Genomic DNA, 26583 nt, shown 5'->3' on the forward strand with positions numbered 1-26583 from the left:
TTAACATGAGCAGAAAATTGATATCTGACCCAAGATCTATTCTGAGAAACGGTATATCTCTGTGGTCTCAAGACAGAGGTCTTTCTTGTCTTTTGCTACTTCTCAACCCAGAGTGCCAGGGATTGGATTTGGGAGTTCCTGCAGAAAAACCATGGGCTCACCCATATCTGACGCTTTTGTCAAAACAACAAAAGCAGCCTCACACCAACATACTGCAGGTTTTGTCACTTGCCCTTGCTTGGCTCCCCGGCTCCACCACAAAACTACGACTCTAAGCTGAGTCAGGTATTCTACTTTAAATGGTTGATTCAGGGTAGGCATTTACTTCCTGTTAAGAGGAGGCTTTGATGAAAAAAAGAGGACAAATATTTCAACTCTGGATCGTTTAATGAATCAACTATATAAAACTTCATTTTAAAACTGCATGTCATTAAAAGACTGCGGTTTTAGCCTGAAGAAAAGTGCATACCATGTGTGAGAAAAATGCTCCTCCTTGGGCTTACAGCTATGAAACTTTTGTCATGCCATTTGCATAGTTCAGAAGCTACAGTCCCATAAGAAGAGATGTTCAGAAGTGCCTGTGTTTGTTCCTGTCCCAGTCTCCTTCTCCTGTTTCCCTTTTCAGGCATTTTACTAAAAATAGAAATGCAGAACTCCCAACTGTTCTAACTTCTCAATAAATAGCTCTCTGTGCAGTTCCAGTCACAGCAAATCCACAAAAATGGAAAAAAATCTCATGCAACTGCACAGAGGCCATCTGCATTCACGTATCCTTCAAACTCTGTCCCACTAAAATTGCTTCCCAAAGACAAAGGTTCACCTATGGCAAGTCTGTGCCGTGAATGTATTCTGCCCTATGTACCATGCTGCAGATGTACTCTTTCACTACCCATTTCCATTTCATGCAGAAAAATGACAAGGAGGTAGTTCAAAGGCAGCTCAAGTTGTATGTTCAGAGAGCATCAGCGTAACAATTCCTTTTTGAAAGGATTTACCATCCAAGCAAAAGAAGACAGAGGTGAAAGTCAGGATAGGAGGAGGAAGCATCTGGGTAGTAATATGAGAAATAGGATGCTACCTGAGTAGCTTAGCAGTAAAAATAAAAGAGGGTTCTTGACACTGATAGCATGAGAGAAGCTGCTATCAAAGAAAAGGCCAAGATTCTGGAGGTGCAAATGATATTTTTTTTATTTTCCCAACCAGCCACTTATTTTAGCTACTATCAGACCCTCACAAGTTCTTTTCTTGAAAAGGGAGTTCTGGGAAATGTATTGCCCCAGAGGAAGATGTAGCATTTATAAGCCAGACTGAGTGAACATACAAACAACCAAATTACCCAGCTGAAAAGAACAATCACATTGCTGAATCTATCCTATCTTGCCAGGTAGTAAGAGAAACTCTTCCACAAAGTGTCTGATTGCAAATCATAAAATCCTAATTATTGTCACCTATAACTCCTAATTTTTTATCAAGGCAATTCTTCCTCATACACACACACTTAATTTTACATGTTTCTGTTTTTTGGTGTGGTGATACATTATTATCCCACTCCCCCATTATATAAAGTGGAAATAATCAGAACAAAATAACAGTGAAAATGTATTTTTTTAAAATACACAGAACAATTTAATATTTCAGTAATGATCAATTGTGTTGGAGATTCTACTACAAAATATCAGATAAAGGTAAAGACTTGGGGGGTTGAGCTTCATTCCTTGTGACCACATGGTCATGTCCATGAATTTTACTAAGCAACAATATGGAAATGGTTTTCCATTGCCATTTTCCAGGAGGGCTTTTTCAACTCCTCAGTCTAACTATAGTCCTGGGATTTTGTGGTAGTTTATGTTGTTGTTTTAAAACAACATAAAGAGCTACTGGAAACCATACAACAAGATGGACATGAGGGAGAGGATAGGCTTAACCAGTTCGCTTCAGGCATCCACCATTTCCCTCCATGCTATCAAAAATTTCAGTGAAGCCAAGTGGGACGTATAGCTGCTCTTCCAACTGAGATATCCAAGCTGCCTCACTCAGTGGAATGTTTAGGGGATTCCAAATATTCAAAAAGCTCCCAATGCATTGAGGGCAGGAGGGAATGGAGGAGTAAAAACAAGGGAAAAGCTAACTGTAGCATGAAAAAGCGACTGCGTTCAAGAATTTGGTTAAATATTTTGTATCTTTACCAAAACTTTACTTTAAAAAGCATGTTAGGAACTATTTACTGAAAGATGCTGCTTCAGTTTCCAGATGAAATGACTGCTGTTACAGGAAGCTGTCTCTGAATGAAGAACTCTGGTGACTCAAAAACCAGACTGAAGTCTTATAAGATCCTTAATTAAGGTTAGCCAAGATGTCTTGATTTCAAGTTATTTGCCTTCTCCCTGCAAACTGCTCCCCACACTCATATATATTACACTCTCTACCCCGAGAACACATGTATGTATTGCTTAAATGTATTGCATAAGAAAAGGGCAAAGTCTTCTGGTTAAATTAGCAAAACAATTTTCATGAATCCCATCCTGACCATATTTTCTTTCTTTCTGCTCTCAACACAACACCACAAAACTCACCTGGTAACCCCTGTTCCCCAACTAACTTGCCAGCTTGCCTTTCTGGATTGCCCCTTTGAGTCCTCCTATTTCAGTGGCCCAAGTTGAATGCAACTTACTTCCATTACCTTGTTTCCCCTGACATTATAGGAGGCAAGAAGTGTTAAAGGCAGCTATTTAAATTTGTATGGGAATGGTAGTTCTGTATAATGAAATAATTATCAATCACTTTGCAGGAAAAAAGTCAACATCATAGCAGAGAAAAAACAGCTTTAACTGAAAATCAAGTAAGGAGGGATGGACAGGCATTGAGCAAGATCCAAATTCCACTTCCCAATCTTGCACAGAAAGAAGAGTGTGTAAAAGGAGGAGAGCTGGCAGGGAGAAGCTTAAAAAGGAAAGGAAACTGGCGTATACAGGCTGCTTCTTCCACCACTGAAAATAGGCACATAGAATAGTGAGAGGAGGACATGTTGCTCCACGTCTTTACCATTTCTATTGTCAACCACACGTTGACCACTTGTCAAGGCATGTATTGACAGGGTTCTACCATTCCTTAATGAAACACCTAAATTCCCAGTTTAAATCACAGGCCTGGGACAGCCACGTCTGAAAATAAAAAAGGACAGAGAAGGAAAAAAAACCCCTAACCTGAGCTATTCCTTGGTTATTGCTGTTCCAATCTCCATAGCAGAGACAGGGAGTACATATCATACTACATTAAGGAAACTCAGTTGTTCACATCACTTCAGCAGAGATCACACAGGCCTTTCCTGGCCTCCAGCAGCAAGAGGTCTAATCTAGGAACTATTTGAACTACAACAACCATGTCACATGCTCTGGAGCAACAACCATGTCACATGCTTTGGAGCAGTGTGTGAAATTTAGAATCACAGCTGCAGACCTACTGATGTAAGATCTTGCTGATGTCCCCAGAAACTTGGAATCCTTCACTCCATCAGAGATAAGTGTCCTAATCACTTTTTTTAGTCACTCTCAGGTTTTGGCTTTAAGGTTGCTCTATAGGTTGGATACAAGATCACCTGATGAACATCAGAAGGTCATTAGCATGGATAATACATTGAAAATCTTATGCAGCACTGAAAGCCCACGCTGAGACTGCAGCAACAGGCAATGGGACATAAATAAAGTAATTCAGAGCAATTCATAATGTATATATAAGAAACAGATGTGCAGCAAAAATAAAATCAGATTAAGATGTGTTGATACTGTTGAAGGAATATTTGCCAGTGAAAGAACATCACAATTCATTTTAGAAGGGTCTACTGAAAGGATATTATGAATAATTTGAAAATTATTTTTAAAGTAGCTGTTGCATCACAAATGAAAAAAGAATAAAGTTCGTTAGTGCAACAGCAAAAAACTTATGTGCTTTGTGTACACCACAGATAAGCTCTCATGATCTACTTTTGTATGTGGCACTCAATAACAATCACTCTTTCCTTCTGACTGTCCCCAGATAGCAATGCAGAAAATAAATTGTAAATAAAACCTTCATGGAAAATTCTACTCTTTGCCAGTATTAACTAAGTCACAGCTTGTGTCCGGATGGCATAAAGTATAAAGCATAATAATCTGGCTGAAACTCAATAGCATACCTTGCAGAAGCTTTAACTGGGTGCCAAGAAGGCATGGTTTGTTCAACTAGAACATTCTCCCCATTGCTCTACACATATTATAAGTGGATTTATGCTCTACACATATTATAAGTGGATTTCCACTTGCACACCATTAGTCTGAAGAAAGTGCCTAGCTGTAAGAAAAAGCCATAAGTACACATCTTCCAGAATGTCAGAAAGGTGATTTATCTTCCAAAATCAGGTTTCTCTCTGACAGCATGAAATTATACACTCTAATTGGAATTAATCTTTCCAGGCTGGAGGTGGTGTTGAAGTCAGATCTTCTTAGAGTTACTCCAGGCTCTTTCCTTCAATATTTGTGTGTGTGTGTCTTTAATAGCAGTTTTCCCAAATATTTAAGTTCTAATATACCAGATTCTGGAATTGTACCAATTCTACTTTTTTCCCAGCATATAGGCAGAAGAGGAATAAATCAGAATTAAATTTTGATTTAGATTACTGCTTATCAGTATGGAAAACCAGGAACTGTGTGCCAATCAAGTTCCTTTTAAATTACAGAGATTTGATTAGCAATAATACAGTAAACCACAATTTTTAACTGGCACATAATAATAAACCAGTCCTGCAGGAACAATGCTAAATGCTGGGGTTATTGCTTTTCTTAGTTTTACGGAGACAAAGGATGGAGAGTGACTTCAAATTCCCTTCTGAATGGGTGCAAAGCACTAAATTATTGCTTCTCTCTATGTAAACTAAGTTGATCAAACTGCTTTATTCAACCTATCCATCAATATTTAATTTTTTTAAATAAAGCCATCTTCTAAATTAGAACATTTCTGTAATTTTCTGGATCATTGAAGACAAAGCTTAAACAAGGCTCAGATTTCAAGATTTGTCAGTACAACTCATCATTCTACTCATGGCTTGCTCTGGGTTGTGACGGATTTCAAATGGCATTTTGATGTATGATTCTTTCCAGCAGGTTTTCTGTTTCTGCTCATAGAAATATGTAGAAATATAAATTAGCAGTTTTAAAGGTGCAAAGACCAGAAAGAAAACAAATTTCTTCAGCGTGTCTGTGTGTGTGTACATATATGTATGTCTGTGTATATGAATTTGAATTAGTAGCAATTTAACTCAACTTCTGTGTATGTATGTATGTATGTATGTATATATGTGTGCTATATGTATGTATGTATATATGTGTGCTATATGTATGTATGTATATATGTGTGCTATATGTATGTCTGTGTGCATGTGTGTATATGAATTTGAATTAGTAGTAATTTAACTCAACTTCTCATACATGAAGCATGCATTTGAAAACTCTTATTAAAATTTTTGCAGTAGCTGACTCTTGTACCCACTTGCGTGTTAATCAAAGAAAATGAGAAACGAAAATCCTGTTGAAGGAGCTCTTTACTCAAACACCTTTCCATGTTGCTTTGGAGTTGAGGAAAGGCAAAAGCGAAGTACTGACGTTTCCAACGACCTCTCCTAAAAGAAGAACTACAAAGCCAGGCAACTCTAACACATGCTCAGTTAGCTGGGAACAGAGGCAGTTACTTGGGTTCTAATTATGACATCAGAACATGCTTAATTCTTTTATGACTGGAACGATCTCTTCCTGAATCAGAACTGAAAAATGAAAAATAAATTTAAATACCTGATGCCTTGGTTGCGTATCATCTAACAGAGATTATCTAATATAAAAGGGTCTGGATGGGGAACAACAGGCTTCAGCTGAACCCTGGTAAGACGGAGTGGCTGTGGGTTAATGGCTCCTCTGTATCTGGGACTTTGTCATCTTTGGTGGTGGATGGGGTAGCACTGCCCCAGACAGACCCAGTGCATAATTTGGGGGTCCTCCTGGACTCACGGCTCCTGCTCAAAGAGCAGGTGGCAGCCGTGGCCAGGAGGGCCTTTGCACAACTTTGGGTTGTGCATCAGTTACACTGATCCTTTCCTGGATCGGGATGCCCTTCGAACAGTCACTCATAGCCTTGTTATCTCCCAGATAGACTACTGCAATGCGGTCTACATGGGGCTACCCTTGAAGAGTATCCAGAAGCTACAGCTGGTCCAGAATGCAGCTGCATGGGCTATTTTTGGAGCCCCAAGAAGGACCCATATAACACCATTGCTCTGCGAGCTGCACTGGGTAGCAGTTTGCTTCTGGGTCCAATTCAAGGTGTTGGTTATCACCTTTAAAGCCCTACATGGCATGGGACCAGGTTACCTGAGGGACCGCCTCTTCCCCATGATTTCAACCCATCCCACCTGATTATACAGAGAGGGCATGCTCCAGACCCCCTTGGTAAAACAGCTCCAACTAGCGGGGTCCAGAAGGCGGGCCTTCTCTGCTGTAGCCCCTGCTCTTGGAATATCTTGCCCCCGGAGATGAGATTGGCCCCCTCACTCCTGGCCTTCCGGAGGGATTTGAAGACCTGACTCTGCCATCTGGCCTGGGGTGGGGAGGGAAGACATCAGGTGTGGGGTTGGCTAGCCCCTTAGAGCCCTGGTGCTTGCTGCTCTGAACCATCGGCCTCCTGGACTCTTTCTTTTTTAGTAATTGTTTTATATAGCTTTTAGGCTTTATGTAATTGTATTTTTATTTATTGTTTTAATGAGTTGTAAGCCGCCCAGAGTCCCCCATTAGGGGGAGATGGGTGGGGATAAATTTAATAAATAAATAAATAAATAAATAAATAACTTTTATAATATAAAGTGACAGTAAAGAAATCACTTTTCCCTCTCCCTAGTAAAAAGTGCTCTATATATCTTTTCCAATGTGGAGTAAAATATATATATATATATATATATATATATATATATATATATATATAAAGCACTGGCCATATTTATTTTGATGATAATCTATTATACTATTGCTGTAGTATTCTACTCAAAATGCTAGGATTTAACCTGGGTACAAAACTTCCCATTCTTCACAAGATAGGGAGCTGTGTGTGTGTGTGTGTGGGGGGGCATTCTTGTACATCTCACAGAATACTCAAACTTGCTGGGCCAACTACTTCAGATCAGCATTAGTTGAGTTCCACATTTGTTCTGGACAAGATCAGGAATGACATATATTAACCACTTTCTCTGGAAAAACAGAATAATCAAGGAAGACAGTTGTTTGACATAAAATCAAGATAGATTTTATGCAGTAGCAGGCATGAGGATCTATTTCCTCAAGGATTCCAAATACCACAAAAACATTGTTTTGTTTTGTTTTTTAAATGCTGGAAGAAAGACAGAAAGAGAACTGCTCCATAAACTCACAGCTGACTTTTTCACTGAGCAGAGAAGGGACATGTTTTCTGTGGAACTTAGTATTTGGGGTTTTATGAAACATTACTTTAGTGAAATCTTAGCAAAAGATGAAGGGAAGTATAATAAAAGAATAAGTGGAGAACGTAATGGGCAGCAAAAGAATGAGACAGTATCATAGATGAAGTTCAAAGTGATAATTAGAGAATCTCATTTGAGGAGGAAGTTAATAAGCAGAGCTACTGAATGACAGAAATAAAAGATTCGGGGCCAACAATACTGCTAAACAGAGAATTATTTAGGCCAGGTTAGGTTATTGGATAGAACTGTTTAAAAAGTATCAAACAATTACTTTGGCTATTATGTGCCATAAATACATGTGTGGGTTTTAAGCTACCTATATTCCTTTCTTTAGCCTGGTTGGATTTGTGATTAGCACCCCACATGTTGGTGTCGAAAGCTAGAGCTATGTCTGTAATAAGAGAGTCCTGCTGCTTTTCATGACTCAAAAGTCATAGCAGCAGTTGTTCTGGGGAAGGGTAGAGTGGGGGCTGTCTGGAATTGCCAAACTGGGTGACATCCCTAATATTTTCTAGGGTCCCCTAGAAAGACTAGAGAAAAAAGGATGGATATATGTGTGGAATTTTAACACTGAGCTTAAAGATAACTTGTTCAGGGAAGAAAAAAAATCAGCAAAGAATTATTTAAGTGGCTGGCAATGTTTGAAAAGAATGCCAGAAAAAGACCTGTTTTATCATCATCATCATCATCATCATCATCATCATCATCATCATCATCACCACCACCACCACCACCACCATCATCATCATCATCATCATCATCATCATCATCATCATTATTATTATTATTATTATTATTATTATTATTATTATTATTATTTTCAAAAGTTAAAGGTAGCAGGAAAATCCTTTAATGGAAAGGATCTGATTTGCAAAATATGGCCAGGTAAAAAAAGACAGACATCTCCAGTAGAAGTTCCATTTTCTTTCCACACTAATTTTCATTCTAAATTTTCCTGTCCATACTTTTGAAGATATTGTAATACTCTTTTTCAGGAGAGTTACTGGGAAAACAAAGACAGGAGAAAGGGGAAACATAAATGGATAAGGACAATGTGCTGATTTTCCATAAAATGTGAATGAGATACTTTCCCTAAAGCATTTGGAGACAGAATCAATCCTTCATTTTTGCTAATTCCTTGTAATGTCCAGGACTTGGATGAGAAATAAGATAGCAATTTCAAGGGTGAACTTGAAAACACACTGAAAATTATTTTGAAAGCAGCAAGAACAAAATATTAAATTCTGACTCAGCATCACTACTGAATATTATGTATGAGTGAACTTTCAATGACTTCATCAGTCTTTTGCCAAAGCATTGTAAAGAATATTTCATACAACAACCTGAACTGCATAAAAAATATATTGAGAAAGCAGGCTGCACAATGAGGTTTTATGTTTATACTAACTCCAGAAAGACATCTCTTCAAGGATTTTAGTAGCAAGATAGCATAAACATTATTGCCAATATGAAATTCTCCACTCATACCAAACTGAAGAATAACATTTAATAGCACATTTTGATTCAAATATAGACACACTTAAATTTGGATAGGAGGGGTTTTTTTTTACTTAAATGTTTTTTCCTATTATTTTTCATAAAACTGTCATTTAAATGAACTTCTTTTTTTATATACTGTATAATTTTTATTGAAGAATTTTTTTTACAAAGTTAAAAGCTACAGAAAAATAAAGAATATAGAAAAGCAAAAAAGATATGAAAAGAAAAATAGGAAAGAAAGAAAGATAGAAGAAAAAGTAAATAACAGTATAGATCCAGAAAATAAAATATTTAAAGAAGCAACTTCCACTGTTCTTTGCAGCAGTTATAAACACAGTTAATACTGTTTCTGCCCTCCCAAATTACATAACATAGTTCCATTCTTCCCATACATAGCCCTTTTTAATCAGTAAATCCAGAGATCACCAGTATTTATTTATTTATTTATTTATTTATTTATTTTCTCCCCCTCCCATCTCCCCCCAATGGGGGAACTCTGGGCGACTCACACAAAACATTAAAACCATAAATATATATAAATACATAAAACATCAATTTAAAAATATTACTAAAAAAAAAGAAAAGGAGAGTCCAAGAAGATGGAAAATCAGGGCGGGGACAGCCGGCCACTATGGGGCTAGCCATCTCCCTGCTTGAGATGTTCCCTCCCCACCCCAGGCCAAGTGGCAGAACCAGGTCTTCAAGGTCCTTTGGAAGGCCAGGAGTGAGGGGGCCAATCGCACCTCCGGGGGCAGAATGTTCCAAAGAGTGGGGGCTACTGCAGAGAAGGCCCGCCTTCTGGACCCCACTAATTGGAGTTCTTTTACTGAGGGGGTCCGAAGCATGCCCTCTCTGTGTGGTCGGGTGTGATTTTTATCCATTTTCAGCAAAAAGTCCATACAGGGTTTCCAGTCTTCTATAAAAGTAGCTATTGTCCCTTCCCTAATCAAACAAATCAATTATTTAAGTGAACTTCAGTCAAAACTGATGGTAAGAAGTTGATCAAGGTACTAGATTAACAACTGTATCTCATATTCTCTGTGTAAGTTATTTGCATGGATGAAAACAATTTCTTCAGAAGAACTTAAAACTGAGTGATACAAATGGATCCTTGAGGAATATGCCTTTAACATTAACAAGAAAGAACCCTATTTGTTTACAAATGTATATTTACCATGTTGGCGGGTGTGGAATTGCAGTTCAAAATATTTGGAGTGGCTCAGGTGGGGAAAGGCTAATGAATACAGTGCCCTGCACCAGGGACAGGCAACCTATGTCCACCATTAGCTCCAGTTAGCAGAGGATGCATTCTAAAACACCTGAAAAGTATCAGGTTAGCAACTGTGCCCTACACATTTGGGTATCTACACTTGAGCAACCATAAGAAGTATCTTTCTGAATGGCTCCTTTCTCAATAACATATGGCTCCTAAGAACTGTGGTCAACAGATATGTCAGAACTGGCCAGCATAACTAGCATACCTTTACTGCACCTATAACGGCATTTGTGCAAAGATCCTTCTCTGTTTTATTTTCAAAATTATTAAAAGTTCTTGGGAGGTCTTGTAAAACAATACCCTTACAGAACAGGTTGGGCTACAGAAGGCAGGACAGAGCATTTATTTAGACTAGTAACATAAAAGTCAGTAACTAGCAGGTTAGTCATTTTTTTTATGTATTACACTCATGATTATGAGCACATCCTGCTTACCATGGCCCAAAGATGCATCAATAGGCATTTTTAAAGGACAAGTCCTCATAATGTCAATTCTGTCTCATCCCTAGCCTTCTACAGAAGATTCTAGAGTTATCTTTAGTTGTTCTGGTGTGAAAAAAGTGTTTTCTTTCTCCTTCCAACACAAAACCTGCTGTAAAGACAATATAGGACACCTCATGATGAGTACAGGTATAATGCAGTTAGGGGGCAGTAACTTATTGCCACTGTGTATTAGCTGTGAGGCACTCTGAACCCTTGCTTGCACAGTCTTTTTTTTTTTTTTTTTTTAGGGAAAGTTGATTTCTTGGAGGATCAATGCCTCACAATAGGGATCACAATACCTATGAAACCCCTGATTAACAGTTTCATGCTAGTACTAAATTCCTCCCCATGCAGCGTTTTCTCAATATTAAATTAGGAATCAAAATTAGATACTTATTCAGCAAATCACAAGTTTGCTTTTCCTGAGCCAACTCCAATGCCCCAAGCAAGCATTCACATTTTGATAAGGGGAGAAAAATATCAGCCTGTGACATAATTGCAAACTGAAAAGGGAAAAGAGCCATCACAAAAGTTAAGCTATATACCCCTTGTTATATTATAGCTGCAAAGTATGTGCAATGGCTATGTGATCACATTGGATTGTCCTCAACAACATATGTATGCCAAGTCTTGTTCTCATCATAACTCTCACAGCTAGTCAATGTGTATGTGCTGCTTTGGCAGCATAATGCTCACTGGGCTGGATCACTGGAAAGTCATGAGAAACTGGCAGGCACTGAAATTGTTCAGAAGAGCAAGGATATCCAAGAACTTGTGCTACATGTACAATAATTCTATGGTAGAAGATAAGAAGCAATTTCCTTGATTTCTCCCTTTTGCTTACGAGTCCTTGCACATCTAAAAAATTGTGTCAGGTAATATATTACAAATGTGTACATCATTTAGGCTTCATATAGTCCCCAACATCCCCTTGTCGTGGCCCTTGGAGCACCCAGGGTTCAAACTGCTAAAATTCAGCCATAAACTGCCAAATTACAGGAGCATGATTTCCTGTACATTTTTTACTTTGAATAAAGTACATACTGTATGAGCTTCAGATTGGAATTATACACCAACAAAAGAAAAATAAACCCTAGTAATCCTCTCTGTCTCTATAAAACAATCTATCCCATAATTTCTCCTTGCCCACTGCTGCAATGTCATGATATCACTGTCACCCCCCTCAAAAAAGAAGAGAAGCTGAAGTTGCCAAAAGGTTGTCCATTGTAGGATTAGAGGTGGTGATGAGGCTGTAAGGGGAACCTGTGAAAATTATCTAATTGGAAGGAGTCTTTTTTGGGGGGGGGAGGGGAAAGGACCCTTTGGATGGGTTACATCTATGGCTTATCTGTGGATATCTGACAGTGGGGAGAAGCAATGGGGGACAAGGCTTTCTGCCAGAATAAAGGGATGGAATTTGTACATCACAGGATCTGAGCCATATTTGAAGACAGTATCTCCTGTATTTTTATCACTTTTGCAGGTTCAATATAGAAAAGTTGATACTGAGGCAATTTAAGTAGGTGTAAAGATTTCTGCCCTTGTGAGATTCATCCAAACAACCTATTTACATAGTGAAAATGATTACTTTGACATTTGTTGTTTATCTGTTGTACAAACAAAGGAAAAACCACATGGGAGAATTCTAAGGCGTTGGGACCCATGCAGCAGCGCCAGGCGACTTTTTTGGTCTTATTATATAGCCAGACTTTCCTAATTGGTCACCTCAACCAGTTAGGGAACTCCCCAAATCCCAGTCAGGAATTTTTTAAAGTTTCAGTTCCAATACATCTGGAGGAGACCATTTAAGTCACAGTTACAGCAAACTACTTTGAAGCACCTACATAATAACTTCAGAAAAAAATGAAGAAAAAGCAAAGATACATACTCTCTGTTCCATGCACAGAACCCAGTGAACTCTTCGGCTTTTTGCTCTTCTTTCCCGTTGACTTTAAAGACGCTAAAACAGGAAGAAGGTGGGGGGGGGGGAACAGTTAAGAACCAAATCATTTTGAGCTAAAGAGCAATAATCACAATGAAAAGAGAACTCTAATTTGTGTTTAATTTGATTCTGATTGGGCTAGAAAGCAAATGGAGATTGTTGGCTCTTATGATGTTTAAACAAGGTTTATTGCATACAATGTCTTGAACAGGCTAAATTTTGAAGAAAAGAATGAAAATAGTTTTATCTGCTCCCCAGGAAATGTTACAAACTCTTTAAATCTCTAAATTTTAAACATCCATCTTAATACTTTAGACAAAGCATGCATGCAGGTTAGTTGGGTTATGTCCCATGTGGAAGATTGTTTGCTATAAAAACATAAGAATCTGCTGAACAGGACTTAGAACGAAGGGAGTTAGGAAAAATAAGTCTATTGAGCTAATGCTGAAAGAACTGATCAAGTTTCAGTTCTGGAATAGAGCCACAAGGGCCGATACCAGGCTTTTATGCTAGAGACTTAAACCAAGCCTTCAGGAAATTGAAAACTGTTTGCAAGAAGATCATTGCACATTGGGTATATTCTACTCATAAAAAAAGATTTTTGTATCTTTGTATCATTGTAAAAAACTTATTTAACCAGAAGTAATAGTGAGACAAACAAAATATGTACATATATTATTGGAAGATATATTCAAGCAACATTAACATTCTTCTGGCCATCAGCTACGTGTTCTGTCTTTTGTAGTAATCTCACACATTTGAATCCCGTAAATAGTCACTGGACTGCTTACCTGTGGCAAGTAAGCATCAATTCCAAGCATTCAAAACAAAGCAAACAACAATACAACACTCTACTGGATAGAAATGAGTAATCTAGTACATGACTGGTTAAGCAAGTTACTAACAAGGGCACCTGCCGCAATAATCTTGATGAACATGAACTGATCAAATATTATGAAAAGAATGGACTTGTGAACATTTAATAAGGGAGCAGAAAACTCCTATTATTAGCAGCACTTCATTATATTGGCTGCAGTGGTGTCTCATAAATATGAACCCTTGCTTCTTTGTAAGATAAGTGACTACCTAATGACCTTATGATAAACTAAAGAAAACCAGAGAGTGGAGTGCCGTGGTACTGTCCTAATATCATTGTGAGTAAAGGTGACTGATATTCAAAACAGATTCCAGTTAAACAACTGCAAGAGCTAATTTGTTCTAATGATGCAACATAACCTTATAAAGACATTAACAATCTTGTAACACATCTTGCAAAAGTTTGGTCTAGTGGAGAAGGCACCAGGCTAGAAAGCAGGAGACTGTGAGTTCTAGGCATGACAGCTGGCTGGGTGACTGCACCAGTCCCTCCCTCTCAGCCCAACTCACCTCACAGGGTTGTTGTTGAGGAGAAAACAGGAGGAGGAAGGAGTATTAGGTATGTTTGCTGCCTTGAGTTATTCTTAAAAATAATAAAGGTGGGATTAAAAAAAATCTAAAAGAGAAAAAAGCTTGGCTTTTATCTAATGCCCTTTGCCAAGATTTTGAATTATCCTCAAATGGCTGAAGAGCTACATGTAAACAGAAAGATCAGCTGGGGGCACTAAAGAAAGAACAGTGGGTCAACCAACATTCCTGTGACTAATAATTGGATACTGAGAACTGACATTCCATCAATGTCTTTGGAATTTAGCACATGGCTGTTCACTGTCCAGTAGTGAAGTAGATAAGTACCTGAAGTAAAGCAATTGTGCAGATGATGAATGGAACAATTCATTTTAAAAAAATCAGGGATTCATATCTGTCTTGAGTGCTGCCTGCACAATTCCTCACAAATCAGACAGAACGTCTGAGGAATGTAAAGTTAGAGGATCTTGGTGATGGAAATTTTAGTAATTTAGAAGATGGCTTAAAGAATATTTCAAGATTCTCTAGAAAAAATATGAGGGAAAACACACTAAACTGCATAATGCATAAAGTGAATAAAATAGGATGGTATTTTAGTGGTATTGTTCTACACACAGAATAGCCTCTGCTGACGTAACAATTTTTCCCTCACCTGCCGCTCAATGCACTTCCCAAATCTGCATTGCACAGAGAGAGCTGAAAGAACCTCCAGAGCAGGTTTAGGAGGCCTATAAGGGTTGTTGCTAGAACAGGAAATCTACACGAAATCCCAATGTATGAGCAAAAATCTACAGGTAGTCCTCATTTAGCAACTGCCTCGTACAGTGACTGTTCACAGTTACAATGGTGATGAAAAAATAATTTCGCAACCAATCCTTGCATTTACAACCTTCGCAGGTCTGTAAAGCAAAGGAAAGCCGAAGTAAGATTGTAAGCACAGTCTGGTTTCACTTAGTGACCACTTTGCTTAACAACCGAGTTGCTGGTCCCAATTGTGGTTGCTAAACAAGGACTACCTGTACTTGAGTAATGTTGGATGTAACCCAACAGATAGAATTTTTTCTCTTCTTCCTGTAGTCTAAAACTAAAACATTCTATGATACTGTCAGCAAATTCAGAACAGACAGTCCTTCCCCAAATCTGTAACTAATTTAGAGTCCAGTGCCACTGGATGTGGTAATGGATTTAAAAACTAATTAGGCAAACACACAGAAATGTTTATCAGGGGCCACTAGTTATGATGATGATTATACAGAACAATCAGATTTAGAAAGAATGAGTTATTAATTATAAATTTGGGGGAAGTTATAGGGGAATTAGGATCTCATATTGGGATTTACTTGGTTTTGCATTAGCTTGTTATATGAACCCATATATTATGCTTTATAAACCATGGTGCATAACTGAGCATGATATCTGAATCCAGCCGCTGTGTCTTATTTGAAAAACTATATCTTGGTGTGATGAATCAACCCAGTCCAAATACTAATTCTGACACTGATAGAGTAGCCATGGCCAAACACACTCAGTCTAATGTACCCCCAAATAAAAGATGAATGAAAATGTCAGGCCTTTGAGGTAAACCAGGTCAGGAAAGAGACACCACATGAACTATTGGAACTCTATTGTTTTAAGGTATAACAACAGAATCTTGAAAACCTGGCAGAGATTCTTTCTCTTCCCTCTTACACTAAAGAGAATCAAGGCAGGGCAATCTTAAGTGTTTTCCTCACCCCCTCCTATCTATCTGGGCTAAGCTGAGGTTCATATAATGGCCGCTGAATTCCTTCTCCAAGGTCATTTCTATACTCCTCTGTAGAAAACAATAATATACACTGCTCTAAGCAAATGGGCCAAAAGGTAGGATTTAAGTAAAATACAATTAATACGCTGACTAAATAAAAGGAATAATCCATGCAGTCACAAAAAGTCACATGTGCTCTGAGCCAAGTTTGAGCTGGGTTTGTATTCCTGCATCCATGGCTGTGGATGAAAACTAGCTAACAAAAATGGCTGCCCAGATGATGATAAAAAGAATAACAGAATAGCACAGGCTCTGTTCATTACTATCTTGGTTGATAAATTTCTGTCACAGTTCCAGCGCAACAACCACTAAAACAAGAAACATGTCACTTTTTGTTCTTTACTTCACTTATGTGCTATCAGTTTGTTACAGTTAAATCCTATCTTGCCTGCAGTAGCTCACCATTTGGTTAAAATGCTCCCAAGGTAGCTGTTTCTTTGACACAGAAACAGTCTCGATAGTTGTATTCCATTGTTATATTGATAATATTGAGAGGGTTTTAAAGCCAATTCAGATTTGGCAAAACTTTGGCAGCACGGCAGGTCTTTAACTGAGGCACAATGTGGACACACTGTTTGGCTGGTTCACTGTTCCCTTCAACAGCTGATTTATTACAGAAGGAATGTGGAAGAGAAAGAAACTAATAAGAACCTCTGCTTTTTTACATAGTTTTAGAAATGGGAATCAGATAGGAGGGAATTAGAATTTGACATAAACAGAATCTGAAAGTCCTTAGTACCAGCTAAGGACTTTTAAGTAGAGTTCTCAGATTCAGGTCAATTTACTTACCTTCCACCAAGACGCTGCAAGTGCATTCTGACTTCCCTGCAGTATTCTCAGCTATGCATTTGTACTGGCCCTCATCCTCAGGAAAAGCCTTGTCAATGGTCAGGGAGCATCGTGAGCCTAATAGAAAGCAAGCGATAAGTCACTGAAAGCGTAATAAAATGAACTCTACTCAAAGAAGCATTGATAAGATCAAAACCATCATATATTCTAAATTTGCATAAAAAGAAGTTCCTAATATAGGAGAAACTTTGTAGTCGTTTTCTGTACACCACAACGTTGGTCTTACTTGTGATTCAGTGAAGCCTAAATTGGATGGAAACAGGCTTTTCAGAAGCTAAAGATGGTGATATGAGAGACATCAAAGTCCTTAAGGCCTGCCTTTATCTCTTCTCTTCCAGTGCAATCTCAAGTCAAACAGCCTGGGTATAAAGCTATAGATGTTCAGCCAGAACACAGAAAGATATAAACAATTAAAACTGTATTCTTTGCTCTGGTTCTCTTTAAATATGTTGGGATTACAGCACCCAGAAATTTCAGATAATATTATTATTGGCCATGAGACTTTTCCTATAGGTTCTGTTTCTTTCTAACTTTATCCATGATATTGATTCAAATGGAAAACACATGTCCACATCCTACTGTGTTTCATTGGAGTTTATTAACCTAGTAACTTCCAGATTTGTGGGAGCATCCCTCAACATCAGTCATGCTTCCTGGGGCTGCTAGGAATTATAGTTTAAGAACATCTGGAGGACCTTAGGTTTCCCATCTCTATTTTAGAGGAAATCGCTTGAACAATATTTTGTCATGTCGAAACTTTGATAAAAGTAAATCCTCCACCACTCAATCTAGTTTGGAAATTAATAGGGCCAAGTCAATTCTGATTGCACACAACAGTACAAAAACAAATCTCTCACTTCAAAAGCCATGGCAGAGCACGCTAGCTTTAGAAATAAAAATGTCTGATGTCCCAGTCTTTAATCATACACAAGTATTTTCCTTAAAGTTCTTCAAGTAAACGTACAAATGAAAAGCAAAGCTGGCTATGTTTACTGAGGACACATTTTCCAAAAAGTCTGTGACCTAGGCAATTGCTTCATTCCCTGGGCTGGGAGACCAAATGTCTCTCAATGAAACATTTGGTATTTCCTCCGCAAAAGCCCTTGCTGACCTCCAGAGATGAGATTCTTTTCTCATAGTTCTGAGAAAGCTCTGTCTGATGACTCCGGTCCGGAATTCTTAATTTCTTGGCACCTTACAAAATAAAGTCCCAGGAGAATGAACAACAGGATTGCTGCAAAAGCTGACCTACCCCCTTCCCTGATCTGTTTATATAGCTGTCAACCAACTAATAGTGTGTTATAAAGTTTATATGTCTGAAACAAGCACTGCAATGTTTTGAATCAGCTACTCCAGTGCATTAGACACAACATGGCCAAAATGTTTATAACTGGGACCATAGTGGAACATGTTTCCCAATGCTGTGGGAATGATCCAATCTTCCAGAGTCTTTATAGCATAGGCTATAGTCTCAAACACTTTAAGACACTCTCCCCTGAGTTTTGGACTTATTTGAAGAGGATGTTTGGTTTAACTGAAATAGCACAAACTTGGCAAAGGATTTCCAGTTCTTGCTAGCTTGATAGTCAGTGATCTTCAAAACAAATATGCAAAGCATCAAAACAGAGTAGCTCTTGTGTTTTACTTTCCTATCTTGGTCAGCAAAACATGTTCCCTCTTCCAGCTGTAATAACTCAGGCTATGTACCTCGAGGAGTTCTGAAAAAGAACAACTGCTGAAAAGGATACTGAAATCTGAAAGCCAATTAAGGCTGAGGCATACAAGTAACCAGTGTTGAGAATTTACGTTCAGCTGTCTCTTCTCTCTTACAGTCACATTATGCACTCCTGCTGAAGTATGCTACCCTTATTTTAGCATCTACCTAGAGTTATCTGACGCAGCTATAGACCTATTTTTACAATACCCATTTTTTTGTTGTTTAGTCGTTAAGTCGTGTCCGACTCTTCGTGACCCCATGAACCATATTGCGCCAGGCCTTCCTGTCCTTCACTGCCTCCCTGAGTTTGCTCAGTTTCATGCTCATTGCTTCAGTGATGCTATCTAACCATCTCATCCTCTGCCGTCCTCTTCTCCTTTTGCCTTCAATCTTTCCCAGCATCAGGGTCTTCTCCAAAGAGATCTCTCTTCGCATTAGGTGACCAAAGTATCTGAGCTTGAGCTTCATTATCAATCCTTCCAATGAGCAATCAGGGTTGATTTCCTTTAAGATGGAGAGTTTCCATGAATTTATAAAGAAAAATATTTTTCACAAGTAAGATTCCAGGTCTGGACACTAAATATGGGTAAGTTTTTAAAAGTCAAATGTTCCTTCTCCCATTTCTCTCTTGGCTTTTTGATGGTGTTTGCAGCAGATAAAGCACTGGAATTTTACTTGTTACAAGAGACTGGGAAAGAGAAGATAAAATAAAGGAAAAAGGAGCAGCAAATGAGGCAACCTCATTTTTCACATTACTGATGCACTGAGAAGAGACAAATCTCTATTCTCCAAATTACAACTTGGTAATCATAGTAAAGAGAGCCAGTTTGGTGTAGTGGTTAAGGTGTCAGTCTAGAAACCTAGGCACAAAGCCAGCTGGGTCACCTTGGGCCAGTCACTTTCTCTCAGCCCTAGGAAGCAGGCAAGGGCAAACCATTTCCAAAATCTTGCCAAAAAAACTGCAAGGACTGGTCCAGGCAGTCTCCGAGAATTGGACACGACTGAACAGATTAAAAAAAAAAAAATCTTAGTAGCAGGCATAGCTTATATTTGTTCTGTATACTGATTTCTGCTATAACATGGGAATCAGCTGGGTCAACTGTTTCTCAACAGAGACTATTCCCAAATCTACCCACCCACTTAGATTATGGGGAGGAACTCTTAAAAAACTCTCTCTCTCTCTCTCTCTTTTTTTTGCTAATTCTAAAATACTTCAGATGAAGGACAGAAACATCTGCTCAGTAAAACTAGAAACATCAAAGAAATTAGAAAATTATGATCCCAGCTGGTCAGGAACCATAGCTACCCCAACTCCCACTAAGAAAGCATCTGGCAATGTAAGCAGGATCCTGAGAACAAACTATTCATCATTACATGTGTCATCCAATGTTTCTAAAATAATTGTGAGTTTCCAAATGTGTAGAAACCTTACTATTAGCAATCATTCGTTCTTTTAGAATAAGTGCTATGATAAAATTGATGCGGAAATGCAGAACAAAAATGCTATTTTTAAGACTATTAGACATCTCTTGGTATGTGGTTTTAGAGAAAACGGATGTACAGAATATAGTGCAAAGTTTGCACATAGAATAGATCCTGTTAGAAACTATCAGCATTGGAAATATAGCTACTGTACTGGAATGTCTTCAAATACATTATTTTCCCCCTTCCCCCCCTGCAAAAAAGCAAAACAATACAGGAATATTTCTAGATAATTTTTGAATAAGAAACATCTCTCAGATAATCTTTACATTTACTAAATGGTGTGAATAATTTATTTTTATTCATTTAAAAAATGTGTATGGCCGCCCATCTTAAAACACAACTCTGGATGGCTCAGAACAATAAAAAACCCAAACTATAAAAACCATGAAACTGTAAAACACAACCAAAACCCTGAGCCTCAGTCATTCCCTTGGAATGCCTCAACAACCAACCCAAAACACCCTCACTCTACCCCAGCGCCTGGGTAAAAAGCCAGGTCTTGATGGCCTTCTGGAAGGCTAAAAGGGTGGGGGCCTGCCAGATAGTCAGGGGGAGGGTATTCCATAAGGTGGAGGCAGCCACAGAAAAAGCACGCTTCTGGGGTCCCACTCAATGGCAACATTTCAGGGAAGGGACTTGGAGCAGGCCTACCTTATCCAATCTGGTAAGACGGGCAGACACTCTCAGAGAAATTGAATAATCACAGCAGAATAGAAAATATAATTCTAATTCATTAATTATTTCTTTTACCCAGAAATCATTCTGCAGTTACTGACTATTAGAACAGTTATTTATAGAAGAAATGTGGCTAAGGAAGAACTGGCACATGATGATTGATTATTCATTGGAATTGGATCAAATTATGTGGGTCAAACAGTATGGGCTTTGCTATAAACTGAATATCTTAACTAGTTAAGGGAATATCTTCTTTTATAGATGAAGACAGGATCTATTTTCTGTTTGCTTAGAATCTATCTTAGGTTTCTGAATAAACTGGCAAAGCAGAATCCTATGTCATCTCCATAAAGATACCCCTAAACAGATATGACATGGATAGGACTACTTCATATTTTGTACCCTAAATCCCAGAAATATTGTAATTTACTCAAGATGTAAACTCCCTCTATGATACAATTAAATATTAAATCAACAAGCCCAAACCAAGGAATTCCACAGGAGCACAACAGTATTTATTTATTGACTTATTCTTTTTTATTTGCCACTCCAATTCCAGATACAGGAGTAAGGTTAAAAATAGTAATAAGCAGGAACAAAAAACAACTATTACCTATAACTACTTCTACAACCTCCTACCAATGTTCCTACACTTCAGGTATCCTTCCAATTGCTCTCCAGAAGAGCCACATTTTCAGGGTTCTTTGACAACTTAATAGAGAAGGGACAGTTTGAATACTGGAGAGAGATTATTCCGGCGGGGGGGGGGGCATCACTGGAAAAGTTCAACAGTGAAGATGACATTCCTTGCCAGCAGATCTCACTAGACAAGAAAATTCCACTTAGAGCATGCAGCCTCAGAAATACCCATGCCTTAAGCCATGTAGGGCTTTAAAGGTGACAACCAGCACCTTGAATTGAACCCAGAAAGCATCTGGCAGCCAATGCACACCAATAACAATATGAGCCTTGCACATTGGACTAGTTGTAGCTTCTGAGTGGTCTTCAAGAGTATCCCCATGTAGGGCAAATTGCAATAATCCAGAGATGAGGCAATAAGGGTATGAGTCAATATCAGGCAAAACTTCCTGTTACATAAATGGCTGCAACCAGCCATGTAATGGTGCAAAAGGTTTCTTGGACATGGCGTCCAGCTGTTGTTCTAGCAGGAGGTATGAATCCAAAAGGACTTCCAGACTGCAAGTCCACTCTGTCTAGGACAGTGCAACCCTGTGCAGAGTAAAATTTGGGCTATACCCAGAATCGGTTAGTTTCAAATCCATAGGCAATCCATCTTGCTCTGATTGAGCCAAAGCCTATTTTCCCCACCCAGACCTTAACAGCTTTCAGGCACCAAGACAGGAGTTCCACTGTATCTCCTCTAGAATATGAATCACATATTGATGACATCTCGCCCAAAGACCTTTCTCAGTGGCTTTGTGTACATATTAAGCTGAAGGAGGGGAAGGGCCAAGCACTGCAGGACCCATAACAAAGCACCCAAGGGCTTAACCTCCCCACCCCAGACTCACCAGAAGGAAAGCTGCTGCAACACAGCACCCTGTTTTTACCCCTTGCAACTGTCTCAAAAGGCTACCATGGTTGATGGTAGTGAAGGCAACTGATAAGAATAGAAGAAGCTGTTGAAAGGAAGAACTCTAGTCATCACTACTGAAAAGTATGGATGTCTTTGAATATTAGCCATTGAGAAGAGCTGGTCATCTGATAAATTTAACTCATTTTGTGACATCTAAACAGGACTTCTTGCACTTTTTTCTTTCCTTCCTTGCTCCATTATGTTTTCTTCTGCCCTCATCTCTGTCTAGTTCTGTTCCCCCACTTACTGTTTAGATCTCTTCTTAGTGCAGTTACCTTCTTACTTTAACTCGTCTCTAACCTGTTTTTTTCTGCTGCTGGAAGAAAGGAGGGGAATGTTTGTGTGTGTATACTGGGAGTGTGTGAGAGAGGTTTGTTATGTGAGACAGCATGGCTGCCAAATACAGATGGCAGAATCACATAACTTTACAGGGAACCATTTTACAGATAATTTTAATCAGTTACCATCATCATCATCATCATCTGTCCATACCTGCTCTCTTTTGGAATGCAGCATTCGTTTTAAGCATGGTAAGACAATTTCTATCTGCTGTTTTATCAATCTTGTTTTAAACCTTAATTAAAAAAAAAAACAAAATCTCTGCAGGGCTAACCAGTGAATTGGTACACAATTGGACTGATTAATTACAGCCCTAAAAAGAAGTAAAATCTCAGAATGAAAACTAGTGTGTGATAATGTTACAACAAGAAACAGTAGGCCTAAAGCTTGATTCTGATTACTCTTTCTACTATGGATACTGGATACAATCAATGCATTGGCAATTCAAAAACAGCCTTGTAGAAATTTAAATCCATTAAGGTGAGTTAGCTCCGAGTAACATTAATGCACCCTCTCCCTACTACACTAGACTGCTTAAAATTTGAGGCCAGGATTAAATGCAAAGCTTATTGAGAGTTGCTACAGATTGGCTGAAAGAATAGTTATACAAGATTGGGCATACTTTTTTTTTCCTATACCAATCCTAGGAGGTAAGTGGTGGGCTGGAAACAGTGGGTTTTGACTCACTGATTTACTTGCATTACTTTACCAGGTTCAAATTCTGACAACTCTGTATAGGGACTGGGAAGCAATCGGTAGAGACCTAGATGGGCCAAAACTCAGAATTAGAAATTTCCTATGTAGTTGATGCAGATGCATGAATACCATCCAGTCCAGTCCACCATCTCCTTCCATGTTTCTTATATTTTTAGTTCATTAGCCTGAGTACAGGGTTGTCTGATTACTGATTTTTATAAACTGCCTTTTTTTGGCTGAAGAAGTGGGTAAAAATGATAGAACTATGCATATACCCCCAATGCATTTAATCAGGATTCCTTATTCTCAGGAAAACCAGTACAGGAGTGATGTCTTAAAATAACTAAATTATAATCTTACTTTGGGTACAATACTTATCATCTGAACTACAAATGTCATCTCAGGAGAAACTAATACTTTTTCTACTCTCATCTGTAACGGAACAAAAACTGAGGTTGCAGAGCCAAGTGAGTAACTGTGACACAAGAAAGAAATTACAGTGAGAACAAGGATATAAGTTGAGGGATTAATATAGTTATTAAAACAAACTCAGTTATTGTCTTTTATATATCCACACACTCATATAGTAAGTAAATAGATAAAACCAGTGAAAGAATTATGACTTCCTAGCTTAGTCAAATAAATATTTTACTGCTTTCTTCTACTGTAGCTACTGCATGAAGTGAATCCCAATTCATCCTAAGCAAATTTATGGTTTCTTAGAATAAGATGGCTCAACTAGAAGACAATTGCATCAAATGTTCAAAATTACTCCAACCTGCACAATGACAACCCCCTGCACACTTAAAAGCAAAATGAATAGCTCTAAATTGAAGCATTATTGAATGAATTACTTTTCTGGATCCTACTTCTTCACTCTGTACTACAAATTCAGTATGTTCAAAAGTTGCCTTTGGTTAAGGGACTTATTAAAGAAAAAAAAATCAAAATCTCCTTACTTTAGAGATGTACAATGATATTTTATTCAAACCAGATTAGCAGAAGAGAAATTCTTCAGAAATTTGAACAGGAGAAATTTAACTTCATTTTTAATTATAGGAAATAATGGAATATGTTTTAATGAAAAAATTAAAATTGCTATAACACAATAATTCATCAGCTAAATGTTTAAGAGTGTAAGACTGATAGATTCTCCATTCTCCATAGTGATTAAAATTAATGTTAACTGTAAATTAGAGTTATTATTTCAGAGTGCATTTGCAAGATCAGGTATATGACACACGCAAAAACAATCTAGCTAGGGAGAATTAATATATCCACCATGTTAAATATTTATTTATTTATTCATTTAAAGAATGTTGGGTCGAACTCTTAGGACTAACAGTTCACTTGATTTTCAAGGCCAATCTGTTGTAAACCATTATCAGCTTGTGATACAGATGTATGGAAATTCAGGCTAGAAAAATCTGTTCACAGTATATTTTATGAACAATGCCTTTGAAATGCAGGGCACAACAACACAAAAGAAATAGCTATCATTAACATTTATTTCCATATCAGTTTTCAGGAATGGCATTATCTCACTCTCATACACATGTCAGGTGCAATTCACTGACCGATTGCCCCAGGCAATGGATTGGATTTTCATCACTGAAGCATTCAATGCAATGGAGCTGCAAACCAGGAGAAAATTTCCTTTGCCTGTCCTTGACTGGACTCTTCTGGGTTCTGCTGTATCAGCATTTTAATTTTAGAAAGGTTGGGAGTTTAAGATGCTGGGAGCTGTAATTTTTATCAACCTCCTCTACAATGGTTTTTGTAATATATGCCATCTTAGCTGGGCTTGAAAGGAAGTCTAGTGATATCATAGTTAATGGCTTGGTAATATGGTGCACACACTGAATGAGGTAGTATGGGTACAAAGCTGCCTAGAGAAAGCCCAAGACCTGAATCTTTGCCCTCACTAGCTCAGTGGGCTCTTATATGATGGAATTATCCTCTCAACAAAACTAGAAAAGAAAAAAAAAAGGAAAAGGAAAGAAAAACTATTATGTAGGTACCCAAGGGAGAGCCAGTTTCAGGTAAGTGGATAAAGGCACCAGGATAGAAACCAGAAGACCATGAATTATAGTCCTCTTCCACTTCCAGGAATCAAGACTGACCTGAAGATACACTCACAAGCACAAGAGAAGGGAGCCAAGGACAAGGTCAGAGAAACAATTAGGCTCAACTCTTGTTTCTCATATCTAGTAAGAAAAATGTTTTGTATAGAGGAGCATTCCATTCTATGATATACAACCCTGGAGTATGAAGTAGCAAAGCCTAGACTTCACATCAATATACAGTGATTTATTAAAATAAAGAATTAAAGTAATATTACAGTTAAGTAAAGAACACCATTAACATTACAATTTCAGGGATGACTGTTTTCCTGATTAATTATTAAACATTATGGGGAATTTATATTTTAGGAGATTTGTTACCAGCAAACTATGCATAGATGAATGAGAAAGAGTTTATTGCTATATGTCCCTGTAGGTAGTATCTCTGCCTCCTTTTAACTGAGAGAAGTGCAAGTGCAGTAATGAGAAAAAAAAATTGTTTGCTATAATATTAAAAATTGATTTCATCAAGTCAAACCCCATATCTAGCTCATATCCTGTTCTGGCTTACTTAATCACGGAATGTTGAAGTCAACATGGTGGCCTGTAGGTAGTCTTGAAGATTCACACCCTCTAAAAGGCCCCACTTCTGAATCAGTCCCAGCTCTGTTTTTTCTCCTCAAGGTTTTTGCCCATGTGCTTGTTCACCTGTCCTTTTGGTACAGAATGGATGGGCACATGAGTGGCACTAAGGAGGATGAACTGCAGCCAGTGCTACCCTTCTGCCTACGACTTCACCAGCTCTCTTTCTGACAAACAGCCAGCTGTTATGGTGGTGAGAGGACAGAGACCCATGGAAAAAGGAAACCCCCTTTGATCTTACTTTTCCCAAAGATTATCCTGATCGTTAAGGTTGAGCTGTGGCCAATATAGGGAATCTGTGGCTGTTCAGTTGGTATTGAACTACAGTTCCCAGCAGCCAGCCTAGCTAATGATGAGGGATGACAAGTGTTGCTGCTCAGTAATAAATGGAGAGTAATAGGCTCCTGTGAAGAAAAAGTGCTTTATCTATCTTCAAAAGCATGTATTTACTTTTTATTTTTGTTAAAATAATAGCAAAGTAATATTACAATTTTTCCTTTACATCTCTGTTTGCCACAACCTGACATATACCATTAGCGAATGGCAATTTTAAATATGGATTGCAGAACGCAAGTAAGATATTAAGATGAATCTGATTTAAA

General features: G+C 38.2%; 1 protein-coding gene across 2 annotated transcripts in view; it reads right to left on the reverse strand.

The window, feature by feature from the left end:
* The window catches only part of MYLK (myosin light chain kinase), a 204925-nt gene that overhangs the window by 46766 nt on the left and 131576 nt on the right, over nucleotides 1-26583 (reverse strand). For both annotated transcript variants that reach the window (XM_025170519.2, XM_025170489.2), the window contains exons 17-18: nucleotides 16708-16824; nucleotides 12657-12728 (exon numbers count right to left, since the gene is read on the reverse strand). In XM_025170519.2, the coding sequence (XP_025026287.1) occupies nucleotides 12657-12728; nucleotides 16708-16824 (189 nt within the window). The remainder of the gene's footprint in view (nucleotides 1-12656; nucleotides 12729-16707; nucleotides 16825-26583) is intronic.

The sequence above is a fragment of the Python bivittatus genome, unplaced genomic scaffold (genome assembly GCF_059951505.1).
Source record: "Python bivittatus isolate LINGU-HERP-01145 unplaced genomic scaffold, Pbiv_v1 ctg000480_np1212, whole genome shotgun sequence".
Taxonomy (NCBI): Eukaryota; Metazoa; Chordata; class Lepidosauria; order Squamata; family Pythonidae; genus Python; species Python bivittatus.